We start from the raw sequence: 23,358 nt of genomic DNA, 5'->3' as shown, positions 1-23,358 counted from the left end.
TCATCAGTTAGAGAGCCACGAGGACGCGGCGCAGGGCTGAGCTTCCTTCAAGTACTTCTACCCACATGTTGCTCCGCTCCGCCGCTAAAACTCCGCCAACGTTTGACTCACTCCGTGGCAGAGTATCCAGGATTTCTCCACTTGTCATTCCACGACACCGACAACTAAGTACATCCCCCCAATTCAGCTAAAATGTCCAAGCTGGACCAGGTCCTAATCCTCGACCCTCCCTGCGACCTCAGATTTAAAGGTAGGATCATTAAAATGCACTGACATGTAAAGTGTCCCATCGGTTGGTGTGACTTTTTTTTTTTTTTTTACACATTGGAGTCATCTTTTTTTTCTGGGGCTGCCTATTAGGCTAACGAACGTTCACCGCCATTTTAAGTTAGCCATGGAAAAGGACAGGCCGCTAGAGCCTCGGACTGTAGTGACGTTGCTAGCCGGCGTAGCGCACACCGAGGCGGGCTGCCGCAGAGTACCACCTCGCTGAAAACAAACCAGTACATATCTCTACGAATTATTGCGTGTATTAAATTAGAGTTTGGAAACTGAGTCAAAAACGAGTGTATTTCAGTCTGTATTTCCATGTAGTTTAATGTAATATGTTATAATGCAGGTATCACTAATGTTAGCCTTAAATGTTTACTGGTCTTCAATAATAGGATAGATAAAACGTAAACATTATAGCAAAACGCGGCGTTTAAAGCGTCCCACTAAAGGCACGAACAACTTTAGGTTAAGATAATAAAGTTGCTAGACAGCTTAATTAAAAACCTTAAATGAATGCAACATTATACCGTTTTATTTCAGTTGGGCTAATATTAGACCATTTCTCATACAAATGCTGGCTTTAATAACACAATGTAGAAAAATTAAGAGATATGTTGCTATTAGAAACCCTTTCATTTGTTTAAAAATGATCTATTAACCATGTCGCCTCTGATTTCTTTTTCAAAAACTGTGATAAGATCCTCTGATGTGTCAGCTAACTGTTGGCTAACTATAGCCTAGCCGGCTAGGCTACTCTTAAGTTAGCATCAGAGTTGGCATTAGAGTAAAGGGCTATTTTCACTTTTTTTTTCTTACTTTGAACTACGTTATACAGGTTTCTGATTATAAGATACATTATCTACATAGTTTAAAGCTTGATTGGATCATTATATCCTAAAGAAATATTAAGAATATTTATGTATTTTTTATAAATGAAATGCTATTCTGGGTTTAATTCTTGTCATCTTACTTTAAACTACTGATAATATTTATTAGTCAGTGTTGGATCCATGAAGCCTCTTAGTTAATGCATCTGTTTCTGTTTATTTTATACCAAAGGCAAGGTGCAATGCTTTTTTTGATGGGTTATGCATTGCAACTAATTCATTTTGGATTTAGATTTAAATTATTGTATTTAGTTCAATATTTGATTAGGATATTTTCTGTTTATCAAATAGTCTTTAAAACACAGTTTGTGTATTATGCAAGTGGGACTTGCATAATACATAAAAATGCATACAAATGGCTTGATCTGTGATTATAATGGGTTTAGAATAAAAAATATATTCTAAGTCATTTTAATAACTGCTCAGATAAAGCTAAACCTGCCCTGAATTATTTTCATGCATTTTCTTCCCCAACATGTTCAGAAATGGTATTAAACTGTGGTTTTAATGGATCTGCAATCAGTGTAAAATTGCCCAATTCAGCTTGTCTCAGTAGTTGAATTTTTTAGTCGTATCTTAAATTAGTTATTCTAATGAAAGGGAGGGCATCTTTCTCATTTTTTTGGTAAAAATATTAAAAGTTTCACATATTATAAACTGTTTTTAGAAAAGATGTGTTGCATGATTGTGAGTTGAATAGATTTTAAACTATTTCTGAGTAAATTTAGTTCTTATATTAAACAGATACCGACTTCACCTTTTAGGTATTAATATGTGCTTACCTGCATCTCTATCAGCTTAGTGGAAACAACTGTGATTCATTGGGGGAACTTCTAACCATGTAGTCCTCATTTAAAACACCTTCATATATCTAACCAATTAGTATGTTGATTTCCTACCTTTGCCAGAACATAAGGTTCATAGTGATGTAAAGCAGCACTAGTTAGATCTAATCTATTTATCCCTTTAAAACATTCTGACCCAGAATTTATTTCTGCTTCTCTGGTATTTGTCCCAGTTACTAATCTCTCTGTGCTGCAGGCGTTTCAACCAAAGAGAAGCTGTTTTATTTTTAATGACTGGGCCGTTGCCTTAAACTCTTGAATCTGTCAAGCTTTTGTTTTTCTGGCCCTTGAAAGAAAAATGCACGGGTCAGATTTCACAGGCACAAATAATTGCCTCCAACCATTTTTCAAGTGTGAGAACAACTAAGGGGATAATTATTTTACAGCTTCTCTCCTTCGAGTTATTTCCCTTTTAATTTCTAAATACTTGAGTAAGGAGCTGTTTTTCCACCATCTTCACCAATCTGAATTCACCATTTAATTCCTTAAGATTCAACATAGGGAAAGATATTAAACAATAACAACAAAAGATGTATTTGATCTAGGGCAGTATTCAATCAGTGGTTTTAGTAATTAATTTATCTATTAATGATGAAAGATACTTGTTGGTAAAAAACATTCAGAATATAGACAAATAACCTATTGCAAATTTTAAATGAATTTTAATCTGCAAAATATGTAACCGAAGAAAGGATTTAAAAATTGTAACAATATTTCCATCTGCATATGTAGGAATTTGCTGTGCACCAACTTCAGCCTCAGTTCATACCTTGTGAGACTTCTCTAAATTCTTGAATTGGCTTTTCTTGACAATTTTTATGCCTTCATCCCTGCTGCTACTTCACATTGTCCTACCACATTTTTTCCTTTCACTCAACCATCTATAGTCTGTTTCCTACTGAAGGTAAACTCTGGTTTTTCCAACATGGGTCAACCCGCTAACAATCGCCATTGCTCTTGTATCTGTCCGAGTTCCTCTTCCCAGCGCTGCACCATGTTTATAGAATTTAAACAGGATTGTTTGGTCTTGTTTGATCAGACACAACTGGCGCTGTGTGTTGACGTCTGCATGTTGCACTTAATGGTATCACGTAAATTAGCGGGTGAACTTGGGTGTGGTTTTTCCACAGCATATCGATTGGAGGCCGAGGGGATTTTAACATTTCTCAGTTGCCAACTGGTTAGACAAGGAGCAGTGAGCCCTTTCTACTAAAAGCTGATTGTTCCAGGGTTTAAATGGGTTTTTCGGCCAGTGGGAAAGGGGTATAGGAATACGCGTGGATGCAGCTCTATTTAAAACCACAGGTTCTTTAGCCATGACCTTGTGTGGCTTACCTTCCATGTAGAGGGTGTTATTGACTTTCTTCTGGACATATGTCTAGTTAGGGTCTTCCCTATGATTGTGCAGGTCACTCGCACAGACTGAGGGACTATTTTACCTATGCCCTTCTAGATGTTTTATCCTTTAATATCACAGGTTATAATTATCTTGGTTCTGAAAATTCTGACCACCTAGAGCAAGAAACTGGCAATTTAATGATACATTTAGTCCATAGAATGAGTTGATGTGCTGTTTATGGTTAATTAGACTTATAAAATAGACCATTTTGACTGCATTTTAAGCAAAGCGAAAATCTATTTTTTTTTTCCTCCACCACGCAGGTTATGTTTTCAGTCGAGTTGGTGCATCTGTTTGTTTTTCTGTCCGTCTCGGTACAAGATAACTTAAAAAGTTATAAACAGATTTTAGTTAGATTTATACCAATGGTGCACCTTAGCCCAAGGTAAGCCCAGGAATTTAAAAAAGATTCCTTAACAGTATCTGGAGGAACAGGCAGTCTCCCCCCCCCCCCCCCCCCCCCCCCCCCCCCCCATAATAATAATTCTGGACTCAAAAAGTCCAGAATTATTATACTGAAGACAAAATACACATAAAAAGTGAGCCATGCCTCGCTCAAAGTCTCAATCAGCTGATTAAACAAGAAAGCAGAGTGAATGAAGAAGGTGAGAGCAGAACAAACACCAGAGGCTGCAGACACACGCTCTGCCTTATTTATAAACTTATGCAAGGGTTTTAAAAGAAATTGTTAGCAAAGATGTCCCTCATACCAAGGAACAATTAATTAAAATTTGGTATTGACCCAGATTAAATTCAAGTCTTAGCTCAAGGTGTAAGTCACAATATGGGGGAAAATTTGCTGTTTGGCAGAGGCCTGCGCTTTACGAGTTATTTTCTAGTTTGTTTATATTATTAATGGAGAAAAGAAAATATTTTGAAGTAGGACAAATTGCCCAGTTTTTATTGTTTGACACTCAGCAGACTATCAGCTGAGCTGCCGACACACCCGCTTATGTTTCCGTGACATCACAGATAAAATAATGACCAACAGTAGATTATTAATAAGATGACATTAGAGCTAAGATTAAGCTCTAGCTTTGTGCAGTTATCTCAGCAACAAGTGTTTGAAAGCTCACCTGTCCAGCTTAATGGATGAGATATGAAACAAGAAATGGAGAATGCCCCCATAGAACCCCATGATATCCATTGATCAATAAAACGGCTAAAATGAAATCCTTTTGTTTTTTATTTAAATGATCCAAATAGATAAGAATTTATTTTAAGTAAAACTTTAAATATGTCCATGCAGATGGATTTTATTAATTGTGTTTAACTACTGCAGTCACAAGCGGCGCTGTAACCATATTGCACCATTTAGGACACATTTAGGTTCCAGATAATATTTTAGCCTATGATTGTTCACGACTAGTGCAGTCTCGATTCATAACAAAGAAAGAACAACTAGTAGAATAGCTCTTAAGTTTAGCATCAATATTTAATTTGAAAGCTAATTTTGTCCTCATGTCCACAAAGTTAACATTAATGTTGAGATTATATTTTTTTGCTTTCAGTACTTGCTTAAAAGTTTACCAAACTGTCCTCTGGGGTTCACATATTTCTCTCCAATTGCAGTTTGTTTTTCTTCTGATGACCCGAAATGCTGCCAAATAACCGATTAGAAAGAGCCAGAGACTTCTGCTATGCTAATACTGCCAAACAAAGTCAAGCTGGTTGCAGATGGACAGTTGGTTTGTGAGATTGGCTTCTCGTGATGTTTTGATAAACTGACATCTCCTTACCCTGCCTTCATTGAAATGTCCCTATTATTTTATTTTAGACTTTGTTTAGATTTTTAAAGACTAATTGGAAAGGAAACAAAGTAGTCTTTTGCAGCTGTAGAGTCTACATGTCCTTAGTTTGGGTCTATTTGAGTGCCAAGGCCCCAGCTCAGACAGGTTGTTTTGGCTCTGCGAGGCTCTCAGAAGGCAGCAGAAGGTTAAATGAACATTTGTGCTTCAAGTGAGCCTTATGGAAATTAGCCAGCTGACAGAGACACTGCATAATCTCATAACTGAGTTCTACTTTTCACCCTGTGTAAGAAATTCAGCTGTAATTTAACTTGTTCTGATAAATGATCAGTCACAGGGTTCACATTTTGCCTCATAAGATTAACCTTTCCGGTCCCTTCTAACTCAAATGGATGAATGCTTAAATTGCATTGGTATGACATTGAAATTTGGATGCTTTTTTTTTTTTTACTGTGCCAATCTGCACAAACAAACAGCTCTCCTGTAATAATTAAAGTAAATGGGAGTAAGAAATAGAAGAGAGGCCCTTGAAAGCTTTTCATGTGGATTGACATAAGTAAGAAATGCAATCTCAAAATACAATATTTCCTCCCAGAAGGAGCAGAACCTATAGGCTCCATTTCTGCTGCATCAGTTCACCCTCCCCCTTTTTGCAAATCCAATCTTGTTGAGGCTTGAGTGGATCTTTGTTTTGCGAATAAATGCCCCCTCTCGCATAGTGTAACCCGACTACGAACCTGCACTAAATTAATTACTGGAATCATTTGTAAATTGAAAAAGAAACAATTCTCATCCATTTTTCTTTTTCTAACATGACTAGTATAAATGATGACAAGGTGCAAGATTAGAAGCAGGGCATGTCTTCTTCTGCTGTCAGAGAGCCTTGAGCTAAATTAGTCCGTGTCTACGTGAGACCAGGACTGTTTTTGAGGCTCTCTTGGGATTCCTCCAGCAAAGCAAAGAGGGCAGCCCTCCTTTCCTTGGTTGATATTTTTAGAATAGGACAGGCCTGGGGGACCCTAACTCGGCTTACATGTAGGCAAGATGGAAGAGATGGAGCTTAGTGTTAGAGGAAGAGTTGGCATCTCCGAGTTAGGCAGTGGATGCCGTCTGTGGGGCTGTATCTGATGTTTATGCCTGTTGTATAACAATTGGTTACTGCTTTTTGTTTCTTTTTGGTACACAATCAGATAAACATATGCTCCTTAATCAGTGTTAAATATCTACAGCTCTGTATTGGACTGCTGCATTATGATTAATAAGGTCTGGTAGAATTTTTAAGGGAGAAACTTTCTAAAAAAAATAAAACACACGTAATAGTTCTACCACCTTTTTCTTCGATGTGGCTTTTTGTGACTGTTGTTTTAATCTAGATGTTGCTATCAGTGTAAAGAACAAGCCTAGGAAAGTTTTTTTTGTGTGCAAAAATCAGCACTCATTATTGGACTATGGCATGTATTTCAATAGATCCTATAGAAATTTTAAGGAAGCCAAATCTTACATGTAGCTCAAGGAGCCACAACTTATTCATATTTATGTCAATTTTTGTTCTTACGCAGGCGTTTGTTTTTTTCAGTTTAAAATCAAGAAACCAAAGCACAATAAATTCTGAAATAAATGTGTAATTTCTTTTTTTTTTTTTTTACGCAGTAAACATTCAACTAGACTTCTGTGCTCAATTTTGTTTATATTTCTATTTAATGTGAATTTCCTTAACATTTAAGATTGTCTGAGAAGTAATCCTGCCGTGTTTGGTGTGTTGAGAGGGATCAGGTCTGCTATGAGCAATGTCTGGATCACGCCATCACAAATAATGGAGATCCAAGGTGTTGGAGTGTCTTGTCCTATAACCTACTGCGCGGTGTAACGCAGTACTACTGCGCGGTGTAACGTAGTACTGCACAGATCCGATTTTTCAAACCATTATCCACCCACACCCATGGAGCTAAGAACCAAGACCCGACCTCTGACTAAGGGAGGGCGACCCGACCTGTGATTACGATGTAAATACACAGCCATTTATTTTCGTTCAGTACTTTTATTCTTTATTTTTCTAGCTTCAGTTGAATATTCTCTTAACGACATTGCTGACGCTCACATGCGTACTGCGCTTACAGATGACACACAGTAAACAAGGCAAACACCGAAGGGCCCTTTCTTTCCCCTGCAAATGCAAATCTAAACCCAAGCTGGCATGCATACAATACATCAATTAAAATAATCATCTTTTGAAACAATTGTTTGATATTTAAAATCAATTTAAATATTTATATATTTAAATAGGGTATAAAAATTTTCTGGTTCAAGAGCACACAATAAATTTATTTTTAGGAAAAACACCTCAGAGCTCAAATGAACTTCTTCCAATGTCACAGTTTATTTTATTAACCAGCTGATTTTTAGGCCTTTCTCTTGTTCTCTGAGCAGTTACTGACTGTGTTGAGCTTTGTTCTGAATCATAAACAGCAGATGAACAGCAGTTGCACATTTTAAGCCAGCATTGCTGGGGTTTGGGAACATTTTTCAAAAGGATCAAAACATCCAAAGGATCAACCTTTATCTTTAATTGAATGTAGGCTGCCTTTGAGTTTTACCTCATAAATCGCCATTATCCTTGCACATTTAAATACATTTTCTCATTAAGATATAGAATTTATAAATTATTCAAACAGAATAATACTTATGTTGTTCGCCCTTTTTATTCTACCCCATCAGATTTTAATTTATTTCATCCCAGTGAAATAATGTAGTTTTATTTTCCACACGGTGCTAAAAAAGGTTTGTAATGATTTACATGAATGTATGCATCTCCAGAGGTTTGACTGTGTTTCCCGCCTCACATCTAAATGTTCTAAGTGAAATGGGCTCTTGTGATGCTCAGCTGGATTCATCACACTGTAGGATAAAAAAAAAAAGACAGTTTTTATCGTAGTGTTTTGTGTCTCCTGAGTTTTAAAAATTGACCTACAATTTTAAAATCTTGCCATGTGAATCAGCCTTTAGTCCTGTCTGTGGCTGCAGCTAACAGTTGTTCTGGTAATTCTGTATTCTAGTGGTTATTGAGATGATTATTTGTGTAATATGAACCCTTATCAAAATATTCTTTAAATATTTTAGTTGGTTATGGCGTTATGAACAATAGATATGCAAGTTAACAGATTTTTTTTCCCCGTTTATTAAATTAATACAACTTTTTCATACATAAATTGTGAATCCCTATTAGATATTAATGTTTGTAGCAGAGGATACAAGAGGTCTTGTTCAACCATCTTGACTCCTGAGCAGCTTTTGATCTAAGCTCTTATTTTGGCTCTCTGTTTTAATTGAGCTTCACATGTATTTGAAACGTTTGTTTTTTTTTTGTGTGTGTTCTGTGTTTCATAATTGTCTAATTTAAAGTCTGTTATTCTTTTAAACACCATTCCGTTTTTTTGTTTTGTTTGTTTTACTCCAATTAATTAAACAGTGCAAACTAATTCAAAGAACAGTACCAAACTCTTTACTGCAGTGGACATTTCCAGGTGTTGCAGAGTTGAGGCCTTGCTATTATGGAATGCTAATAGTTTTACACTGCAAGCTTATTAATTCTTATTAGTAAAAAATTTGATGCTCTTATTGCTTTCTTTGTTCTTACATTTTTTTTTTTTTTTTTTTTGCTCCTTGCTGTCTCGTTCCATAACTGAAAACTGCTCTTGGCATCCAGCTGTCAGCAGCTTAGGCTATCATTAACAGTGCTACACAAATGACCACCCAGCTGTTTATTGAACAGTGTGTGCTGAATAGTTAAATAAAGCCTCGAGGGAAATAATTTGCTTAAAGTAATTTTAGTAATCAAGGTACCTCAATCTTTCTAGGAATCTCTTTTCCTCTCAGCAAAATACATCAGGGTCTTTGCAGTTAATATCTGGGCTATCTTTTTTTTTATATTTGCATATTTCTAAACTGTGAAAACTCAAAACAAATGCGTTTACAAACTTGACTGGTCTTAAAAGCAAGGTGTATCAGTGAGTCTTAGGAATCAGAAACTACAGGCAGGCTTCTACTGTGAGTCTTTCACTGACATCCGTGAAAACACTGAAGTGTAGGGGAAGAAAAATCTGTCTCACAAGGTTTGAGATGACCTGACCAGATTAGATGTCCTAATCAGTCTTTTTTTTTTTTTTTTTTTTTGTGGAACATAATGTTAGATTCTGGTGGTCATTGTTAGTTGCAAATATGTGTAATGGTTGTGTTTTTTTTTTTTATAAAGCTTGTACGAAAATAAACTTTGAGACGATATTAGATTGTAGAGAAATAAGAGGAATGGCCTTTATGTTAAAGCAGAAGAATTGACATCCTGTGTGTGGTATTATGCTGTTCAATGCTCCTGCATCATCCTGTAACTAGCTTCCATGTAGTAAACAAAGGAACCTTAATAATGTGTTGTTTGTGTTTACTTTTTAGATTTGTTATTTTTAGTGCACCTTAACAGTATTAGACAAAGTTAACTTTAGGTTGAGACATCAACAAGGGCTTTGTTTCCTGAAACTTAAAAATATGTTTATAATGTTCATTGGAGTTTGTTTTTTTTTCTTCTACTTTAGACTCTAAATCAGGGGTCTTCAACGTTTTCCTGGCCAAGGACCCCCAAAGTAAAGGCGAGATGGAACAGGGACACCCTAATTATTTATTTTTTTATTAAATTGTGTTATATCAAACTGGTCGTATAGTCGCTGTATTACAGATGGAGTCATGTAACGAAAGTAATTCCTCCCTGGGACTATTAAAGTATTTCTGATTCTGATTCCTGGTTGATGGGACAGGTGTTGTACATTAAACGGTGCCCAGCTTGAAAGAGCATGTGAGTGTCACTGAATGTGTGCAGTGATGACTGAGAGACATCTTCTGCCTCCATTTATCTGTTTACTACAGTGTGTTGAATTATTAGTTATTGTGTATTTAAAGACATTTAGTGGAAAAATTGCAGGGGGGAATATATAAAAGAAAGAGTCTAATCAACCAAACGTTTCTCGCGACCCCCATGCAGTACCTCCATGGACCCCCTAGGGGTCGCGGACCCCTGTTGAAGACCTTTGCTCTAAATGGTATAAAACTGGGTTAATCTTCTACTACTACTTTCTCCACAGATGGCTAAAAACGGCACAATATTTCCGTCTGTGTTCGATAGGGATGTCCCTATCTGATATTGATGTCAGATATTTGGCCAATATCAGGCAAAAATAATACTCTCGTACTCGTACTCGTACTCGTCGTCTCCCGCTTTATCCGGAACAATAATAATAATGTAGGATTATATCAGCCTGCACCTAAAATCTCAGATATTGCTGATTAAAAACACTCCGCTTCTGTCTGAAGTTAATAAAACCCATAGGTTAATAAACAAGGGGTCAGTTGTTGACTGTTGTTCTGTTTGTGTAATATCAATTGACCAAACCTTTTTCCATTCCACACTTCAAAATTAGTATGATTGGTGCTTATATAATATTGGCATTCAATATCTGGTATTGCATCGGAAATTAAAAAGTTGTATTGGGACATCCCTAGTGTTCAATTTATTCCAGTGGAATGTTGTAAACATAAACATAGGATATGTTTATGCGGCCAGTTGAAGGGACTCTTCACTTCATGTCCACAGGTTTACAAACTCACTGGCTAAGTTGCCTAAGTTCTTGGGGTGTGGTAAGGTCATTGTTCACTGGTAAAGAGAGAGTTGTGTTTTCTAAAGTGAGGGCTAATTGAAAACTATCACAATTACATCTTTTAACAATTGTATCAATTGCCCTAAAAAAAGCAAGCGTGTGTGTATGTGTGTATATATATATATATATATATATATATATATATATATATATATATATATAATATACTCTATTCCTGCACAAGGTTCCCTAAAAGCTAAAAGCATCATATGCTTGGAGTACAGTTCTACCTAGTTAATCTGTTTGTGCCCAGATAAACAATGTTTTAAAAGGGATCCAGAAAACAGAAAAGGTTCCTGGAGTGGAAACAGGTTTTTTTTTGGCTTTATTCCTTGAGATGACAATCTCTCTCCTTCAAGGTTCATGAAACACATCCTTTGTTTTTGTTTGTTTTTCTTAATTCAGACCAATATTTTGCCCTTTTTTGTAGTTTTCCATGTCTAGTATTGTCGTAATGAGTAAAGTGGAGCTCCTCGCTCCATCAGTTAAGGTTGAATTACTTGTCAGCTGAAACAAATTTATGATATCAGTATTTTTCCGAGTTAAATGCCTCCCCTGCTTGTTTTGTCAAAACCTGGTGGAGACTGTTTGAGATTGGGTTCTTTTACTGGCAAGAGATTGCTATGACTACATTTTCAACTTGTTAAATAGGTTAAGACCACAGCAGGTTTACAGAGTTAATACAAGTGATGAGAAAAAACCCTCATACTCTTTTTGACTTCCTTTTCTACCACTACATATTAAAAATGTACAGGCAGCTCAGAAGGACAGGCTGTGCAGGTTAAAAGCTGTCCTCAGGATGAGGTATTTCAGGTTTAAAGGAATGCTTTTTGTGCTGCACCAGTTTTAGAAACAATCAGTCATGAATGTTACTTTAGGTTTAGCTGGGTGGAGTCAGTGAGGCTTACATTACTGAAGCTTCAGCTGGGGCTGTAAAATCCTTTAACAATAATCTGAATTTGTTTGTAGCCTTATCAATTTTGTTTAGCAAAGTTTTTTATGTCATTTATATTTGTCTATGGTTTATTTTGGGGCAAATTGTATTTAGTCAGCCACTGAATGTCCAAGTTTACCCACTTAGAAAGATGATAGAGGTCTGTAATTTTCATTAGGTACAATTTAAATATAGGAGACAACATTATAAGGAAATCACATTATAGGAAAATGTGTGTGCAAACCTTGGTGGAAAAAAGTAATTGGGTAGTTACAAAAGCTAAACTCAATACCTTGTAGCATTACCTTTTGGTTTGATTGGGGAGATAGAGCTAGAGAAATAGCCGTTATTGTAGTCATTGTGCTTGACAAAAGAGGCCGATAATCTATAAAACTGACGATTGCAGTGTGTAACTGCTTTACCGTGGTTGCAGGTGGTTCAGTGCAGCGTGTCTCTGTATCACTCTGATAGTTTGGATATTAACAGGAAATATGAACAGTGCCTTGACAATGGAGAGAGGATCAAAGAATATGTAGTGGGCTTAATAAGCAAAGAGGATAATAGGGAATGGGTTAAAAAATCCTGCTGAGAACCCTGTATGATGCACAATGATGTCTATGTCTGCTGATTCTGATGTGCAAATTCTTTTTAGGCTCAAAAAAGAACTAAGTTAACACTATTAGGAAAACTACTCAATGTATAGTTTTTTGTTTTTGTTTGTTTTTTTGAAGATGTATTGCTTTAGCGATACAACAGCATGTAAAAGTTAGTGTTATAATAAAAGTTTTCCCCAAAATAGTTCTGTTCAGTTCAAGAAACTGACTATTTTAAATGTCCAAAGGGCAAAATAAGCCAGCGTTTATCCACAAACAACATCCACTTATTGATCTTTTGGAAATAAGACTCCAATTATCTCAAAGAACCATGAAAAAATATTGCGGCATCTGTTAGACATTTGCTTCAGATTTTGTACCGATCGCGTCCCCCTCCCCAATTGTCATTTACATTAGCTGTTGTTTTTTCCCTGTTTCCACAGACGGTATTGTCCCAGAGAACAAAAAAAATCTCCAAAATAATCCTATAGTTATCAGGCATTAAATTAGTTTTTGTAAACTTTTAAATGTTTCAAGGTTACCTGCTTGTAAACAGCACAGCCTGCTTGTTCCTGCGAATGAAGTTTTCTGTAGGGGCATAAGATATTCCACCAATGAATGGGGCCCATCACTGCGGAATATGACCAATAAGATGTGACTCCCGCGATTTTTTTAGATTTGAGTTTAGAGCGAGAGCCCAAGAGACTAGAAGGGGCATAATACCCGATTGGAAAATTGTTTACATTTGAGAGAAATTTCCGGGGGAATATTAGGGCGTACCAAAGCTGTACATCCCAAAAACAGGGTGTACAATTACTAACATTTTTAGTAAAGGGGCGTATAATGTATGCCCGTATGCATTGCTAGCTAAAGCCTATTCCAGAACACACAGCAGTCCATCTGCAGCTGGTTGCTGCTCACACTGACTGTAATGTTAAATACCCTGGATAAGGGGTATCAAACTTCATCAAATATCATCGAGTCTATAAAAGGGCGTTAACTGTTTCAATGAAACGCATGATTTCACAATTTTATTCACAAAAATCACACTGATCAAACTTTTAAGCCTTCCATATACTTTGTCACATTGATAGGCTGTACAACAGTGCAGCAAACCATTATTATCTGCAAGAACATGTCCGTTTACTGAAACAGATCGACAACAATAGTCATAAATAATTCTGCTTTGTTATCAAAGGTTAAGCAATACTATATTCAATATAGGGATAATTCAGGTAGCAAAAATCTAAACAAGATTTTGTTTAGAGGTCAAAGAAGGGCTGGACATCTCAATGTATATCTCAATATGATTTTATTCACAAACAGTGATATGACTTTTTAATGGATTTCCGGTATTTCAATATAAGTTGCAGTATGTGGCTTCATCCAGTCATCCTCCCTAAACCCTATATAGAGCACTTTATAGTGTTTACGCACTTTTATGACTTTGAATGTCTGGTCACAGTCACAAGGAGCAAAAAATATTGATTGTCTGTCCAAACAATCAGTTCATTATAAAATCCACTATATAGTCCAGATCTATGTGGTGATTGGTGGGTCAGGGTAGACGTTCCGACACAGGCCAATGATTACAGTGGTAGGCTAGATGAGCAATGGCGGTCGGCACAGACACAAGCCTGTGGCTGCAGCAGTAGGCTGTGCTCATGGGTAGACTCAGATTCAATTTCATAGATGTGGCAAACTAATTGAAATTAATTTGTACAGGCACCTGTTGGGACGTTTTCCTGATGGTATTTTTGAGGCTTTTGTATTCATTATATCGATATTAAAATAATATTGCATTAACCGATACAAAGAAATGTATACAGATAAAAGTTTAGGCCATATCATTAGGGCCTTAGGTCAAAGGGTTGGATGAGACTATGCAAGTGCACATTTTGTACATTTTGAAGATGTTTGGCCATGTATATTCAAAAGCAATTCCTGACAGTTAGCATGCCGTCAGATAGCTGTCATGAGACATGCTTACTGTACAGGCTCCCAAGCTAATTGGCCCAGATTGAGTTTGTGGAACCTCTGACTTGGCAGCCACTTGTGTTTTTGACATGACATTGATGATCAAAGTTGCTTGTGCTGACCCTGGTTAAGGACCTAATTTGAAGCCAGTGCTGTCACAAGATGGAGATCTGTTGCATGACCACTGATCCCCTGATAAAAGACCCGACAGGGGAACGATTCCCATTTCCAATATCGTCATGGGACGTCTATATGAAATTATCTGTAAGGGGGTTCTAATTGATTCAGGTGGTTTGTTGGGTCTAATTTACAGGAGAGACATATGCAGGAAGAAGTTGTTGCTGTGTTCTGAATAATCACCTATAACTTATACATACATGCATGGCATGGATTTTATTCTAAGGACCTACACAGGGTACCACATACAAGAGATCAATGATGCAGGTTTTTTTTAAACAAGAACTGAAATATTATTGTTTTGACATTAGTTAAACCAAAATAATAGATTATTTATCATGTGAAAAAATGGTAACAAAAAAGGTTTCCAAGAGGTTTGAATACACTGAACAAAATGTAGAAATTGATTTAAAAATGAAGAGTTTTTATTTTGCACCATCAGTTTAAGATGCTTCTATTGCAAAATGAAAAAATTTAAGAGAGGAAAGAAGATGATTTATTTGCTTGCTTTCTCTTTTTTTTAATACCCTAATGCTAGATGCTGCAGTCAAGCTTCAAGTTAACCCTCCTGCTATTCAATAAGCCTTTTAATTGTCTCAGTCTAATTGAGTTGCTTTTCTCTGTTTTTCCCCGCTAATCTTTTTAAAGTCCCTTTTGAACCTTGGCAGCCGAACACTGCAGGCCCTTTGTTCTTACAGTTGGGTTGCGTTTGTGCAAATGTACTCCCCTCTAAGTAGAGAATGTTATCTCTTCAGCTGATTTTTATAGGAAACTATGCATATTTTGCAATTTCATTCGCCTGCAGATCTGAGATTTGTTTTTTGCCTGGGATATAAAACTAGTAAGGATTCTTTTTTTGTTTTTGTGTCTTTCAGGTCCTTTCACAGATGTAGTCACCGCCAACCTCAAACTGAAGAATCCTTCTGACAGAAGAGTATGTTTCAAAGTGAAGACGACAGCACCTCGCAGGTACTGCGTACGGCCAAACAGTGGTGTCATTGATCCAGGAGCAGCTGTCAACATCTCTGGTAAGGCTTTTAGATAAGTTGAAGCTTGATTTTGGTTGATTTAAAATGATAGTTTTGGATAAAGGAAGGTAATGATCTAGAACAGAGCCTTGCCAATCAGTCCTGATCTACTTAAACTAGTACTGAAACTATTCCTCATTTTCTTGTTTTAAAAGAAATATGGACCTAATTTAAACTGGGTATGCATTTTTTTAATAACTCCAGTGTTTTGAATTACCCCATACTAAGACATTAAAAGGAATTTATTTTCTATTCATATTGAGTTAAGTAGATCGACACTTGATTCAGATTAAATCCAAAACAGTCTAGCTTATTCCTACTCAATGCAGACCTTAATATTTTATCAGATGTTTTATGCGATTAGTTATTCATGAAAAGCCCATAGTATTATTGACTTTGCAGCAATATATTGTGAGCAAGCATGTAGTAAAGTGGAAAGAAACCACCTTGTTTTCAGAGGTGGAAACTTTGAGGAGAACCAAGCTCATTATAAAACATCACCTTTCTTAGCAAACTTAAGGCTGATTTATACTTCGAAACTAGGTCGTTTGCCTAGGTGTCACAGTGAACAAATAGATGTCCCCGCCCCCTCCCCAGACACTCTACTGCACCTCTCCCGAATTGTAGGTGAGCGCAGACTGCCGCAGACAAGAGGCCGGCTTGTTTTGTTTTTATGACCACAATTGCGGAAAGTTGGACCAGCTAGCAAAGCGAGGTGTGCGAGAATGCTGGGACCCTTTTTCAACCTGGATCCCTGCTATTTTTCGCCATCATGTCCCTCCGTTGTCGGACAAAGTCGTCCCCACTTCCTCCCTGTCTAGACCCACAGCGTATAGCGCAGACCACGCTTCAATACTGGGCATAAATCAGTATTGCTGCAGGAGTATAACCAACCCTTGAGGGTTGTACAGATGGCTGTAATTACTTGGTTATCCATTTGCCCAATGATCAGGGAACATGGGTATTATTAAGAATTAGTAAATACGGGTAGCCAACTGGTTTGGACATTGTTGCAATGCCCTTTTGTTGAACTGTTTTTTATATTTGATAAACATAACCATAATAAAGGTGGTTGCACTGAACTTAGAAATGTTCTGCCGCTTGAGAAGCAGCCAACACCAGGCTCTCCTCACCCACATGAGAGCAAGTTGTTGTGCAACAGGTGGACCGGCTCCTGTAAAGTTAGCAGTTCAATACGATGGAGTACAAGACCAGCACCTGCAGTCTGTATGTAAATGAGCTACAGTGGCACTGTGTGCCAACGAAATACTACACCGCAGTATGTAGATGCTTAAAGCTAAACCAACTCAAACAAGGCCACTCATTCATTTACTTATTGTGTTTTTCTTGCATGACATATAAGTAAAAGTGATAACTCCTGGTCTTATAATGCTTTGGATTTCCTAAGTCTTAGGTTGAAGCATTTAACACAAAATTCTGCTTTTAAAATCTCCTTCCTTTTTGTTCCCAGTTATGCTACAACCCTTTGACTATGACCCCAACGAGAAAAGTAAACACAAATTTATGGTGCAGACGATTTTCACTCCATCGAACAATTCTGACAATGACTCCCTGGTAAGTATTTGGTTGTTTTATTTATTTATTTATTTTTTTAATACAATGTTTCTTGTATGTGGCAAACTGAAAGATGGGTGTTTAACCACAATCTGGACTATTGATGCAGGCATATCTGATAGCATGCTAATGATGAGGAAGCTGCTTATTTGCATGACTTTGGTTAATCTATTCACTGTTTGTAAAACTCATCTTTTACTGTAAGCAGTTTAACATTTCTTATAATTTAGTCATTTTCTATTAAATTAATACATTTCCCTAAAAAAAGATTTCTCCCCCTTTATTTAGGCTAATATTATTTATTTTATGTTTTTAGCACAATCAAAATCCCATTAGTTACAAAGCCAGGACAATCCCAGCAGCATATGCATTTGATTTGCCAAAACAAGATCAAAGGACCTAAATATTGACTGCAAACATTTTTAACTGCACTAAAAGTACTTTACTGTATATGTAAATATATTCTACAATGCTTTAAATTGGAAATTAAACTCACTGTAACAGATATTCCACTTTGCATTGAAATGCCCTTTAGGTACAATTCTTGTATGTTGGTGTGGTACAAGACTTTGTAGAAGGAGGAAGAAATAAGGACTGCAAAGGGAGGTTGGATTTCCTCTCAGGCCCTCAAGCAGCAAAAACAAGTCGAAAACCTATCATTTAGTGTGACCTATGACTGTTTTAGCTAAAGATAATATATGATGGTATATTATTACTATGTGCAGTATGAGTAATGCATTATTGGGAGTCTCTAAATAGCCAGTTGGAAATTGTTCACACCAAAGGGTTAAATCACAACTTTTGGAACACAGTTGCCTGCAAAACAAGCAGTTTGTGCATCTTATGATTAAAACTGTGGAAAAACAGAGCCCATAAGGTAAAGTTGGCATGTATTTATGTTGTTTTTATCAGAAATATTAGGATTCTGTATGTTATTTCTTTGGCCCATTCTGACATTTTCTAGTTACCTTTTCTTTATGAAACCTGCAAAACAAATGGAAGACCCCATTTGTCCAGCAGGGGACAGCAAACGCTGAAACCTCTGCTTCATTGTTTCATTTTTTGTTTCAGATGTTTTCCTAACTGCTGAATTTCACTGTAAAATTCATTCATAAAATGATGCAATAACTGTGAACAGAATAAACTGAAAGTTGGGACAATGCTACTACTGTTCAGGATTCATCTATTTTATTTTGAGTTTTTATCAGCCTTTTAGACTTGAATATACTATGCAGAGAAAAAGATATGCTGACTTGGATGTATGTTTCCTTGTGCTTATGGTTTTGTTTGTGGAGAAAATTCATCTGGATGCAATTTGACTTAATTAATGACATGTGCATTTTTTATCTGTTAGTGGAAAGACGCAAAACCCGACGATCTCATGGATTCCAAGCTGAGATGTGTCTTTGAGATGCCTTCTGAGAACGAAGTGGTAAGAGGAGCCATACCTGCATGAAGAAAGACATTTTATAACCTTCTTTGACTCGGTTTTTGTTCTTCAAGTTCTTTTGGGCTGTTTGCTTTTCTAATAGAGCATATTATTGTAGAAAAAAAGTGCAAAACCCTTAAGAAAATGTTTATAATTTGCTGCTCTGGCCCTCTAGTTTTGGATGGTAAAATTTTTTTTTGGCAAGAAGATTATCAAAACAAAAATTATTCACTTTGCTATACCATATGTCACACACTGCAATCTAACCCTTTAATATCTTGGCAGAGATGATCAGAAACAACAACAGCCGGAAACAACAAGTTGTCTGTGCCGATAAACTGATTATTCATTTGAACAAAGGAGAGAAAAAAAAAAAAGAGAGAAATTAACAATGAAACGATGGCAGGTAGTTGGGCTTGTTTACATCCATTTAAGTGATTTGCAAGTTTTAACACCCCAAAAATGTTTTTTCATACTTTGCAATGAATGAAATATAAATGCTAGTGTTGCATATTTTTGAAACGCTGAAAAACAAAACATGCCCATTTTTTTCAAAGCAGAAATAAAATGTGTGATGTGTAAATATGGCCCTCCTTATTCTAATGTTGCTAAATACAATTCAATGCAACCCAGTCCCTTCAGAATTCAGATTTATTCTGTGTGGGAGTTTTATCCCAGTAAATTCAGCCCCTGAGATTTGAAGGAGAACAGTAACAGCATCGTGGAGACAAGGAAACACAGCAGACATGTCAGGGTGAAGGTAGTGGAGAAGTTCAAGGTGTTCTGGATTGTTTCTCAGCAGAATGACACTAAAAGCTCCTGTAATATTTATTCACATCTATTTTTCCTTTCTTTGGCTTGAAAATATTTTTTTTATACCGCTTTCCACCAATAACAAAATCATCCCTCCAACCTGTTAGACATTTAACAAAAATAAGTATTTATTTTCACATTTGTGGCTCTGAACAGGGAACCGATGGCTCTTTTGGCACTGAAAGTTTCAGACTCCTGGCCTAAATGCAGCCATATTCATAAAGTCCAGACCTAAATTTGAGTCGGAATAAGTGGAATGAATAAAAACATGCTCAGACCAACTCCATCCAATTTGTCTGAGGTATTGGTCTGTCATATTAAATCTAATAGGATACACTGCAGTGTGTGTTTTAAAGGCAACAAAAACAAAAAAGGGGTAAAAATATTTTTTTCCAGGTTGACTGTTGACAATCTGACTTGTACATCATTTCCCATAAACAAAGTTCAACTTTATTGAGGATAAAAAGCAGAAAAGTTTCGAGTTGTAATAACGTCATTCTTTGTCGTCTGTTTTTAAGGCCAACCTTCATCAACAGTGTGATATTTGTATTCCTGTACTCCCATAAAGCAGGCCTTTATTTGCCCATGTTGTCATCTTGGCTGTCTCACAAACAAAGCCACATCAAGCGTGACTTTGTGGTCTCTTTGATCTGGTGCTGAGAAACTCGGACAAGGCTGCCTTTCTTTGGCATATCCGCTGCATCTAATGGCTCGAGTCTGGCCATGCTGGATTTCACCTCAGTCATGCTTTTCCTTCTATGTCTCTTGGCCAGAATGACGTGGAAGTGACAAGAGCAGCCCCGGTGATAAACTCTATGAAGACTGAGCCAACGGTTCCTGCTGCTGCAGCAGACGACACAGAGATGAAGAAACTGCAGGACAAGTGCAAGAGGCTGCAGGCGGAGATAAACAAGCTCAACGATGAGAACAGGCAGCTGAAGGTTAGAATCTCTGAGAAGACTTTGATTAAAATGGGATTTTGGGAGCTCTTGTTTTTCTTGTTTCCCAGACCCATTTTAAAGGCAACTCTACATTTCAAGAGAGACAAAGTTGCACACCATTTCTTTTTAGTACACAGTCGAAACGCAAAATAATAGAGCTACATGCCATGGTTAGTTACTGGGCGTGTGATGATCCTTTAGAAGAGAATTACATAGTCCATAATCAGGTGATGCTAAAAACTACGACAGTCTAAAAAGTTCCAAACATACTATTTAACATTCCAGGTTTAATATTAAACTGGGATAAGAATAAATTATTTCAGAGCTTTAACTCTATTTAATGTTACAGAAACAATGTGCAGCTCAACTGAAAAGTCTTTAGAAAAGAAAAACATTTATAATGGCTGCATAGATGCAGATCCTGTCATAAGTTCTGATTAACCGCAACATTAAAGCCTATAGAATTTGTACGCTCCTTGCACTATTTCAAGCAGGTGTGTGGAGGCCTTTCCTGACCTTTTTATTGTTGCATCTTGCAGCTTAAACCTTCCAAAGCATTAGTAAGCAGTAATATTTAAGCAAATTTCCAAGGCACTGGATTTACCTTTGATCACAGAGTAGATGGTTATTATGAGACAGATAATAGAGCAGCAGTTACATTTCCAGGAACTGGAGTCACCTCCTAAACTGGAAATGATGCGGAAAAACAGGTCAGCAAAAAGCCTGCTGCAACATTTATTTATTTTTTATAGCAAGTAGTACATGTTGGCTGTGTGGTACATGGGACACCATTATCTTTATATGCTCAGACTTATAAAGAAGAAAGGCTCCTGCCTTCATTTGCATCTAAATTTAAACCACCAAAGCACTAACCTGAATAAAATCCTTTAGGATTCTTTAATTAAAGCCAATACTTTTAAGTTATGGTGTGTTGGTTTAAAAACGGACCTCTGCATAAATATCTGAAATAAAAGCACAACATTTTTCGTAGTTATTCTTTGAAAACTGAGGATAGAAAAGTTGGAGATATTATTTTTACAATTTTTTACAATGAAAAAGTGGGAATGTTGACTGTGTCACTTTACAAGTAGTGTTAAACCGTTGTTTGCATGGTCGCTGCAATGGTGGTGGGTTGAGTTTTGTGTTTTTACTGTTTGGAAAACTGGACATGAAAGGTGTTACCATTGATGCCTGTGTTGTGTTTTTGCTTTCTTGTTTTTCCAGGAGGATACAGTAAGGATGAGAAAGATGCCTCCCCGCTCAGACCACATGACGTCAAACTCAACCAGCGTCGTCGGCCGAGAAACCAGCGCCGCCTTCCTGCCCTCCCTCCTTGTCGTCATAGCTGCCATCTTCATCGGATTTTTCTTCGGAAAGTTCATCTTGTAGACTGGTATCGTGTGTGCCGGCCATATCCCTCTGCTCCGGCTCCAAAAAAAAAAAAAAAAAGAAGAATAAAGGTCTGAAAGAGCAAGAAGTCTTTCTGTTGACTTTGCCATATCATTGGTTGTGTGGCATACAGTGAACACATCTGTACAGCATCATCCAAAGGTGTCGCCTTTTTACAATGTCGCACACTTATTAAACCCAGAGAGTTCACTGAAGAACCCTTACAAAAAAAACAACATAAAAGCTATTTCTCTTTTTCTTGTTTTCACATTTTGTTTAATGGGTTTACAGGTAATTTGGTGGGACAATGGAAAGATGTTTATGATCAGACAAACGGGATCACAGAAAAACACCGAACCGCTGGGAAGAAACAGAACAGTTCTTGTTCCTTTCTTTCCTTTGTGCATTTAATAGGAATTGATTGAATTGCTAGGCATCTTGTAAATGTTATTTTAAATCCTTTCAGATAAAAACACGGACAGAACCTTTATTAAAACCGACTCATTGCTGGATTGCCTCCGGAGTAAATTTGTTTGTAATTTCTACTTGTTTCTGTTGGAATGTTCAGATCCGGCTGGGGAAACGAGTGCCTCGTTCTGTGCATTTGTCCTGTCGTTCTCCTTCCAGTTCAGAACTATTATTATTATTATTCAACACATTTATTCCTACTGAGGCAAGTATTGACTGAAATGAGATAAATTTATCTCCCATGGTATTAATCATTGACAAAATAAAATCTAAAAAAATGTGTTTTCATAGCCATCATTTCCTGTGTCACTGTGGGGGGGGGATATCAGGTCTACAGACCATCATAACCTTGGTTTTACAAAACTCATACAACTCGAACAGTAAAAGAATAGTCAAAGATACGTTTTACCATTTAAAAAAACGCTAATTGAAAACATCTGTATAAGACCAAAGCAAACGAATGGGAGCGAGCAAAAAGCATTTAAATACTTTACTAATTTACTGAAGTATTAACAGTATTAGCTTTTTGCACAGAATAGTGTTTGATTTAATCCTCCACTGAGGGATAATATTAGCTAGCTAATTAGCATAGCTTGATATACTGCTCTTTATTTATCGGATAAAAAAAAGCTTTAGGTTTTTAGCATTAAACGTCACTTCTACGACAGCATAACCTTGATAACCTTTATGTACGACTTTTTAAATTTCTTCTCCAAAATGGTGGTATGTCTTGTTTACTGAAGACTGGTTGCTTCTGGGGTTCTGTGGAGGAGGCCATTGGTCGTAAGCCATACCGGTTTGATCCACTGGCTCGATGTCTGAAGCCAGTTGTTTGGCCAAGGCATTTAACCCTAATCTGTTTTTTTTTGTTTTTGTTTTTTTTCAGACAAATCCAATAAATCAATCTTTTCTTCATTTGAAGTTTCATAATACAAAACACATAACATACATTTCTTTCAAAAACTAGCTAATTTCCATAATCTCTGGGCTTATTGCTACAATGTGTAATTTTTAGCAACATCTAATGGTCAGGCTGCAGCAACATGGCTTTTAAAAAGCTGTTTACTTGCAGCAGAGACACGGACCAGTTGAAGCCCGCTCTGATGCTCACTTTGCCCACAGGATCCTCTGAACCTCAGCCGTCCTCCATCCATCTCCAGCAGCTAGCCTCTAGAGCCTAGCC

The 23,358-nt window shown here is 36.9% G+C and overlaps 1 protein-coding gene across 1 annotated transcript; it reads left to right on the top strand.

Annotated features, from left to right (window-relative positions):
* Positions 1-22,457, top strand: vapal (VAMP (vesicle-associated membrane protein)-associated protein A, like). The gene is made up of 6 exons (XM_038290865.1): positions 1-250; positions 15,408-15,560; positions 17,032-17,135; positions 18,490-18,567; positions 20,151-20,318; positions 21,543-22,457. Exons 1-6 carry the CDS (start codon positions 193-195, stop codon positions 21,705-21,707), a joined length of 726 nt encoding a protein of 241 aa, XP_038146793.1. The 5' UTR covers positions 1-192; the 3' UTR covers positions 21,708-22,457.
* Positions 22,458-23,358: the final 901 nt, after the last annotated feature.

Source organism: Cyprinodon tularosa, unplaced genomic scaffold, assembly GCF_016077235.1.
Source record: "Cyprinodon tularosa strain WSP-4 unplaced genomic scaffold, ASM1607723v1 ctg29, whole genome shotgun sequence".
NCBI lineage: Eukaryota > Metazoa > Chordata > Actinopteri > Cyprinodontiformes > Cyprinodontidae > Cyprinodon > Cyprinodon tularosa.
This window is presented reverse-complemented; position numbering and strand designations above follow the sequence as displayed.

Bases quoted from the DNA above. Each gene is read 5' to 3' on its own strand.
- vapal (XM_038290865.1), top strand. From the start codon at position 193: ATGTCCAAGCTGGACCAGGTCCTAATCCTCGACCCTCCCTGCGACCTC. The intron at 15,561-17,031 runs GTAAGGCTTTTA...TTTTGTTCCCAG, and splicing joins AGCAGCTGTCAACATCTCTG to TTATGCTACAACCCTTTGAC. The intron at 18,568-20,150 runs GTAAGAGGAGCC...TCTCTTGGCCAG, and splicing joins TGCCTTCTGAGAACGAAGTG to AATGACGTGGAAGTGACAAG.